This window comes from Zerene cesonia, unplaced genomic scaffold, assembly GCF_012273895.1.
Source record: "Zerene cesonia ecotype Mississippi unplaced genomic scaffold, Zerene_cesonia_1.1 Zces_u007, whole genome shotgun sequence".
NCBI lineage: Eukaryota > Metazoa > Arthropoda > Insecta > Lepidoptera > Pieridae > Zerene > Zerene cesonia.
Genome location: NW_024045137.1, coordinates 698,361 through 707,234, shown reverse-complemented (window position 1 = coordinate 707,234; position 8,874 = coordinate 698,361). Strand labels below are relative to the sequence as shown.

At 37.2% G+C, this 8,874-nt stretch overlaps 2 protein-coding genes across 2 annotated transcripts in view; one reads left to right on the top strand and one right to left on the bottom strand.

The window, feature by feature from the left end:
• LOC119839043 (ferritin subunit) overlaps window positions 1-2,962 on the top strand; it is a 10,022-nt gene extending 7,060 nt beyond the window's left edge. The window contains exons 2-5 of the mRNA XM_038365216.1: window positions 689-831; window positions 1,207-1,341; window positions 1,974-2,126; window positions 2,596-2,962. Of these exons, the coding sequence (XP_038221144.1) occupies window positions 689-831; window positions 1,207-1,341; window positions 1,974-2,126; window positions 2,596-2,751 (587 nt within the window). The 3' untranslated portion in view covers window positions 2,752-2,962. The remainder of the gene's footprint in view (window positions 1-688; window positions 832-1,206; window positions 1,342-1,973; window positions 2,127-2,595) is intronic.
• A 1,008-nt stretch (window positions 2,963-3,970) lies between these two features.
• Window positions 3,971-7,726, bottom strand: LOC119839013 (luciferin 4-monooxygenase-like). The gene is made up of 7 exons (XM_038365181.1): window positions 7,721-7,726; window positions 7,380-7,525; window positions 6,925-7,057; window positions 6,408-6,489; window positions 5,663-5,802; window positions 4,451-4,612; window positions 3,971-4,072 (listed from the first exon to the last, which is right to left on the bottom strand). Exons 1-7 carry the CDS (start codon window positions 7,724-7,726, stop codon window positions 3,971-3,973), a joined length of 771 nt encoding a protein of 256 aa, XP_038221109.1.
• Between the last annotated feature and the right edge of the window lie 1,148 nt (window positions 7,727-8,874).

The window sequence follows — 8,874 nt, the reverse complement described above, 5'->3', positions numbered from 1 at the left end:
AAGTAATAAATGTTATTTGCAGTTAACAATTTTCTTTTTTCTTTATTACAATATTTATGGCAAGACTAGGTAAAATATACTGCAATAAATGAAATTCATTATCCTATCCTACTAGCCTATCCTACTAATATTATAAATGTGAAATTTTGTATGGATGTGTGTGTGTTTTTTGCTCTTTCACGCAAAAACTACTGAACCGATTGCAATGAAATTTGGTACGTAGATATCTAGGATAACTGGAATAACATATAGGCAACATTTTATCCCGATATTCCAACGGGATGGACAGTTGGCACTAAATCACTACATAGTATAAAACAAAGTCGCTTTCTCTGTCCCTATGTCCCCTTGTATGCTTAAATACAATAATAAAATTACGTAACGGATTTTGATGGGGGCTTTTTAAAATAGATAGAGTGATTTAAGAGTAAGGTTAAGATGTATAACTAACTGCGCACCGCGGTTTCAACCCGCTTAAGTCCGTATCCCGTACGAATATCGGGATAAAAAGTTGCCTATATGTTATTCCAGTTGTCCAGCTGTCTACGTACCAAATTTCATTGCATTCGCTTCTGTAGCTTTTGCGTTAAAGAGCAACAAACACACACACATCCTTACAAACTTTCGCATTTATAATATTAGTAAGATTTCAATGCTATAAAACTAAAAATTGTTTATCATTACACAGGTAACGTGAATCCAGTGAACATCCCAAAACAATGGATCACGATGTCTCGCGGCTGCCGCGACAGCGTGCGCCGCCAGATACAAATGGAGGTGTCAGCCTCTATACAGTACTTGGCCATGGGCGCGCACTTCTCTAAGGATTCGGTGAGTAACGAAAAAAAAAACAAAAAAAAAAATCATTTTTTGTAAAAAAAAAATTTTTTTTTTGATTTTTTTTTAACAAAAAAAGAATGTTTCGCTCCAGAGTAAATTAACTTTTTTTTTTTTAGAAATTAAAAACTTTTTAACGGATTTTAAACGCGATTTATTCGTTATATTATTAACCCGACGTTTCGAACACTACAGCGAGCGTGATCACGGGGAGACAGTGAGTCTCCCCGTAATATAATGAATAAATCGCGTTTAAAATCCGCTAAAAAGTTTTTAATTTCTAAATGTATAATACTCGCGTGAAATCAAACACAAGAAAATACTAACGTTTTTTTATTTATGAGGCCATAAATAATTTTTTCTCAACAGATAAACCGTCCCGGCTTCGCGAATCTATTCTTCGAGGCGAGCAAAGAGGAGCGCGAGCATGCCATGAAACTGATCGAGTATCTGTTACTGAGGGGAGAACTCACCAATAACGTCTCATCCCTTATCAACGTTAGGGTAGGTGGACAAACAATCTGTTACGTTTAGAACGTGGAAGTGCTTGGAGTTGAAATATACCGATTTTTTTTAAGAATAGAGAAATGTATGTGGACTTTTTAATCCATTTTTATTGCATAGTTAGTGATGCTGGTACGTCGATAAATTATGCTTATATTCCTTGAACTAGCTTTCGCCCGCGGCTTCGCACGCGTTAGTCTCGGAGTAGTTTAGTAGATGTTATTATACTTGTAAACTCTCCTCTGGAATCACTATCTGTTAAAAAAAAACCATTAAAATCCGTTGCGTTTTAAAGATCTAAACATACATACATAGGGACAGACGCGCTTCGCTTCATACTATGTCATACATCTTATATATAAAATTCCCGTGTCTCAAATTTAGTTACCGAACACCTCCGAAACGGCTGGACAGATTTTAATGAAATTTTGTGTGCATATTGTGTATGTCTGAGAATCGGCCAACATCTATTCTTTCATAACCCAAAATGATAAGAGTATGGCAGAACAGCTTTGCCGGGTCAGCTAGTTATATATAATCTTGATATCCGGGCGGAGCCGGGACGAGCCTCTTGTTAATACTAAACCAGAAGTGGCATTAAACAATAAAGAATCATTTCCCTTTTTCCCCAGGCCCCGGAGCGCAAGACCTGGGCGAGCGGTCAGGAAGCCCTCGAGGAGGCTCTGAAGATGGAGACCGAAGTCACCAAGGCGATCAGAACCGTCATTGTGAACTGCGAGGACGACAGGCAAGCGGCCGTTGGGCAGGATAACAATGATTACCATGTGAGTACCTTTAGATGGATGGATGGATGGATGGATGGGTAGGTGGGTGGTGGATGGGTGGATATATAGGTGGGTGGGTGGTGGATGGATGGATGGTTCGATCGATGGATGGATGAATATTCACATAGATGGAACACAAGCAATAGAAAAAATATGCACAAACTGTGGTTTTATCGCAAGGCATTTTATCTATGAATTAAATAAAAGATAAAAGTTTAAAAAACTAAAATCACACTAGTGATAGAATCCATTAAATTGTCTCGCTTGTTCTTATACAGAGTATATGTAAGGAAATTATTGAATCTTGGCGATCCTAATCAGGATAAGATAAACTCATGAAATTGTTTAATTAAAATACTTAATTCTAATTAAAATACTGAATATTACCGCACAGTAGTTTTCGTATGAAGCATATACAACAATAATATATATGCCCCCGATTAACTAACATTTGTATTCATTTCTCTAGCTCGTCGACTATCTGACGGGTGAGTTCTTGGAAGAACAATACAAGGGACAGCGCGACCTCGCCGGCAAAGCGTCCACGCTCAAGAAGATGATGGACCGCCACTCCGCCCTTGGAGAGTTCATCTTCGACAAGAAACTCCTTGGCATCGATGTTTAAGCCGCGAAAATAAAATTTAAAAATAAAAACATGTTTAAATTTAGAACAAATTCAATCCAGCTCTGACGGGACAATACGGAATTGTAGATTTTGAATTTAGAACATAGAAGTCGAATGGCGTTTAGCCGGGCATACAACTGTCACGTTTTTGTAACATCTGTCAAATGTAATTTTTATTGTTACCAGTTTCAAGATTTAATCCATGAATATAGGATAAAGAAATTTTTTGAAATAAAACAAAAATGTAGTACAAAATAATATAATTCGAAATACAGTAAAGACAAATGACAATCCATAGATATACGTAGATTGTAAATTTTTCCTCCACTATTCTTTTTTTAATGCAAGTCGCCCAGAATAGCTATGTAAAATAGTGCGACGTCAGTAATATAGTTTTGTCAATTGTTTTTTTTTAAATAATAATTTATAATCCACAAAATTGAGTTTCATTTTCATCATCCCACAAACAAAACAAATAATTATATATTACTAGCTGCGCCCCGCGGTTTCACACGCGTAAGTCCGTATCCCGTTGGAATATCGGGATAAAAGTTGCCTATATGTTATTCCAGTTGTTCAGCTATCTACGTAACAAATTTCATTGCAATCGGTTGAGTAGTTTTTGCGTAAAAGAGCAACAAACACACACATCCTTACACACTTTCACATTTATAATACTATACTAATAAGGTAGGATTTATATTTATTAGTATGACATTTTTTGCAATAAATACTTTTTCTTTCTTTCTTTCAAATGAGAAGAAATACTTAAGTCTAATAAAAGATGTCTCTCATGAGAATAAGACTTCAATACTATTTTATAAAACCTAGTCCATGTCCTGAGATTTTAAAACAAGAAAAACCAAACAACTATTTCCTTTTAAATAATAGTTTATTTAGAGTATAAAGAAGTAGGTAGGTTTATTTTACGAGCTGGTCACCTGATGGTAAACCACAATCGCCTGTTAATATTTACAGAAGTAAAGCACTGCAAATGCGCTAACTGGTTTTAAGAAATAAGGAAAGTATTGACGACTGCAATAAAGGAATGGACTGGGAAGAGTGAGGAAAAGGATACGAGGCTCCGGCTCCCCCACTCACCGAACAAAACGCAGTAGGCTGTTACTTCATGTTGTGTTCTTTCGGGGTGGGGTACTTCCCCGGTGCGAGCTAGCCCAATTACTGCCGAAGCTTGCTCGACTCCCATATTTAAAAATATTTATATCATGCCCCTCAAAGCCTTTCTGTTCAACTTGGTCCCTGCCCCTCTGGGTAACTTGTCCACGAATCTGATACCTCCCGACATCGTAACGGATGGCATCTAAAAACATGCAAACAGACGAACATAACAAACACCCTCCTTCTTTTTTTATTAATTATCATCAGCCTATATATGTTCCCTCTGCTGGGACACAAGCCAAGTGCAGGTTGGCAGATATCACACGTCGAACTTTTCGATTCTTGGACATGCCGGTTTCCTCAAGATATTTTCCTTCACCGTTCTAAGCAGTAGTGATGTTATCCACATGTGCAGATAAATTGAATAATCAATTTATTTCCTGCACGCTCGCCCGGTCTCGTACCCCAACTTATCGATTTTGAAGTCCGAGGTTCTGACCACAGCCATTACTGCGTGTATTGCGTACGCCGTGGCTCAAATACCAGAACTAAATGGCCAATGGCCTTAATATATACTCACTTTAGAGTTCAGATACTCAGCCACTTGATCCTCGCTGATCGCGCAGTTTGTCTGCCGTACTATAAACGCTACTGGGGCTTCGCTGAACGGTAGGGAAGTTACACCAACCTCTCTGATGGATGGATGTTTCAGTAACGTATTCTCTATTTCAGATGGTGATAGCTGTAATAATATTTATCCTTATTGAAGTGAAACTTCTTTAGAATCGTTGTGATTTCAAACCGGATGCAACGGAAAAACGACAGGTAAGAGACAGAAATACAAAAATGTGTAGAATGAAGCCGGCAAAGAATGAGACAGAAATATACATACTATTTTATTCATTCTTTTGTCGATTTACTGAAGTTTCACTTCTATCATGTGTGAATCGCACACACACCTTTTTTTGTTTGTTTACTTTTTTTGCAATATTAGCTGTGCGCGCGGGTTAGTTCACTCTTGTGTGGGTTTATATTAAATTGCTAACTTAATTATAACCTATGTTGACGAGGACTAATGGCTATATAAGAAAAGAAGTTTCATGGAAATTCGTCCTGCATTTTATGCGTTAAAGCCGGACAATGAAGACAAAAAGAATTTTTTTTTAGCGTAGGTATAGATCATAAGTGGAGAAAATTTTAAATTTTGGATTACACTTTCCTATAGTTTTATCATACGTAGATATAGACTATAATAGATTATAATTAATCTGTCCGTTTATTGGGTCAAAATCGAGTCTAAAGGAATCGGTAACATACAAACACAGGTAAAGGTTATAAAAGTTAAAAGTTCTAAACTTATATAAATAAATTTAGTTTACCTAAATGAAACTAATAAAAGCTTTCTTAGAATTAACTAAATTATCTCATCCTACTAATATTATACATGCGAAAGTTTGTAAGGATGTGTGTGTGTTTGTTGCGCTTTCACGGAAAAACTACTGAATCGATTGTAATGATATTTGTTACGTAGACAGCTGGACAACTGGAATAACATATAGGCAACTTTTTATCCCCATATTCCTACGGGATACGGACTTACGCGGGCGCGCGCAGCTAGTTTTTCTATAAATGCATAGATATTTTTTAAATCCTGTAGGCCCTAATGAGGATAATAACATTAACAAGTTAAATTGTTGTGTATTTCAATCTGTCGATATGTCGTGGGTCAAAATCGAGTCTATAGGAGTCGGTTACATACAAACATATAGTTGAAGCTAATTAAGCAACTCACCGTGTAACCGTTGTACTTTATGATTTCATGAATCCGGTCCACAATGAAGAAATACTTTTCATCATCGTAATAACCCACATCACCGCTTTTATAGAACCCTTCTTCATCTAAATAAGCGCATTCTTCATCACCGATGTATCCTAAATAAGTTTACAAGAAAGAATTGAAAATTTTGAATGTGGAAGTCTAACACGCTTCGGCACGAATTGGGCCAACTCGCACCGCGGAAGTACCACACCCCCACAGAAGACCGGCGTGAAATAGGAACATGCTACTGTGTTTCGTACGGTGAGTTGGGGATCCGGTGGCCCGTTTTTCTTTCCTCACTCTTCCCACTCCATTCCTTCTTTCCATGTCGTCAATCCTTCTCCCTTCCCTCTAAAACTGGGCAGCGCATCTGTATATGCACTACCTCTCCGAATGTTCATGGGCGGAGATAGTATACCATTTGCGTTGCCCGCTCATGGCTTAAAAAAAAATTAGAGACACTAAACGTTTATCTAACTACCAGCGCTCCATCTTGGCCTTCAACGTGGTAAATAAACAGCCTGTAGCACTCAGGAAACACGTGCCTACCCAACGGTGAAAGAATTTTTAATATCGGTGAAACAGTACCCATCCTGAACAGGCTGGTGGCGGACAGTCGAGCGAGATATAGAGATATATAACAGCTGGCGGCGCTCTGTAGAGGCCCTCTTTTTTCAAACAAAAATTTTTTTTTATATTCTTAAGGTATGTAACTCACCAGACATCAAGTACGAACACTTGAAGCGTATCTCGCCACGTTTATACGGACCTACGGGTTTCTGAGTCTCGAGGTCAACCACCTGAATAATTAAATTCAAACTCAAAACCATTCCCCAAATAAAAGCAAGAAGGAAGAAAGAAATAACGTTAATTAGACACTTCCTTTTGCCCGGCGGCTTCGCGCGCGTTAAATTTGGAGTATTTAATAGGCGTTATTATACATATAAACCTTTTTCTTGAATCACTCCATCTACAGAAAAAAACCTCATCAAAATCCGTTGTGTAATTTTAAAGATCTAAGCATACATACATGAACAGGGACTGATACCACACAGTAAGTTTACAAAACAGTTTTAGGTACAAAGTTCACATAAAAATAAAATACTCAAAGATAATTTAAACATAGACACATATGACATTTGCGACATATGGGGTCTGTGCAGCATGAAATTAAAATATTCCATAAACTGAGACATTCATGAGAATTTATTTGTTCCTAATCAAATTCGGATAACCTTTATGACTGTTCCCTGACAGGCAACTCCAACACTCCCAAGTTTATTTATCCCAGTCTTGACATCTTCTCTGATAATGCAGCCCGATTCTGTCAGACCGTATATTTGGGTAACGCATTGCAAATTCTGGAATCTAAAATAAAACATTATGTTTTTGTATTAATATGTAAAATAACTATGTCGCTTGAAGAATAATTTGACAAAAAATTATAGTGATTGCTCGTATTTTTTCTTTCTACGTCAGAGCGAGCAACAGCACCAGATCAGTCAGGTTCGCCTGATGGTAAGCGATCATCGCCGCCCATGAACATTCGCAGAGTTAACGCCTCTGCTAATGTGCCGCCCGCTTTTAAGGTTTAAGGATTTACAGGACAGGATTGATGGAATTGATGGATTGATGAATGGATGGAAAACAGAACTGGAAGAAATATGCATTAAAAGAAAACTCTTCTTACCTCTCTTTAGTGACAGATACTAACTCAGAGCTGATGGGAATACTTGCACAATTCATAACTTGGAGAGATGAGACATCATACTTATCTAAATCAGGACATTTTACAAGATCCGTTATTGTTGTAGGTACTATTTGTATTGTATCTACCTGAAATTGCGAAAAATAATTATGTTCAATACGGCAGTAGCGGCTCAGTGGTGAGAACCTCGGACTTCAAAATCGATAAGTCGGGGTTCGGGACCGAGCGAGCGTGCAGGAAATAAATTGATTTTTCAATTTATCTGCACATTTGGATAACATCACCACTGCTATAAACGGTGAACGAAAACATCGTGAGGAAACCGGCATGTCCAAAAATCAAAAGTTCGACGACCGACAACATCTGCGAACCCGCACTTGGCCAGCGTGGTGGATTATGGCCTAAACCCTAAAACCATAGGAGGCCTGTGTCCCAGCAGTGGGAACATATATGGTCTGATGATGATGATGATGATGATGATGATGAATTATGTTCAATAATTTTATAAAAAAACTAAACTTCAAATTGTAAGGACTACAATAACTGGGACCAAATGGGAGGCATTAGTTTACAGATAAAAAGACTCATAATCGGTTCATATAGTAAAAATAAATAACGTGACAAATACAAAAAAATCAGGCGAATAGAATCTTCTTTTTTTGAAGACTGTTGAAAAGTCCCAAGTGGGAGGTAAAACCTCAAAGAAGTGTAAAACTGAATGTGTCCGAAAACACACTATATAGTAATAAACCCCACAGAAGATTTCAGTAATTTTACACACTTTTTATTAGCTTCACTTGTATGTTTGTATGATTGTACGTTTGTAACCGATTCATTTGGGCGCGATTCTGATTCACTTTAAACGGCGAGGTTCCATTTAGCCTTTCTAGATTCCGTTGACAATACACTAATCTGAAAAAGATATTTTAGTTCGAACTTCTATAAAAAAGCGTTTATAGTTTTAAAAAACTATTAATTACTATTTTTAAGGCGTTTGCCTGCAAACAAAACTTTAACACACCTTATATTTTTCGATGGCTTCCAAATAACTGACCGCGTCATTTTTTAAAGTGAACACAATCGTGAATCCATGGGATAGACTGGACAAAGAATGGTATAGACCAAAGCTGTAGTACCATTCCCGGGTCGAAAGTGTTATTCTATGTTTATCTCTGAAAATTTTCCTTATTTTTTTATAATTATACAATTAAATATGTTTTTTATAATTAATATAATAATTGTAATTGTGTTGTTCGTCCCGGCCTTGTCTGGGTTAAATCGGAATTGTATAACCAGTAAAGATCAGGATCTCTCTCGGCGCAGTCATAGGTGTCATAGATCAATAATAGTTTTCATATTTCTCACGGACGGTTAGAACATTCTTATAAAGTCTATAGTTAGTTTTAACTTGATGTATTTGGTAGATGTGGGTACCAGATGGTAGGATGGTAGATGTTGGCTTTTTTGTGATAGAACA

Coding starts and splice junctions, on each gene's coding strand:
- LOC119839013 (XM_038365181.1), bottom strand. Junction 4,613..5,662: donor TAAAGTACAACGGTTACACG/GTGAGTTGCTTA, acceptor ATATTATTACAG/CTATCACCATCTGAAATAGA. Junction 4,073..4,450: donor CTGAGTATCTGAACTCTAAA/GTGAGTATATAT, acceptor GCATGTTTTTAG/ATGCCATCCGTTACGATGTC.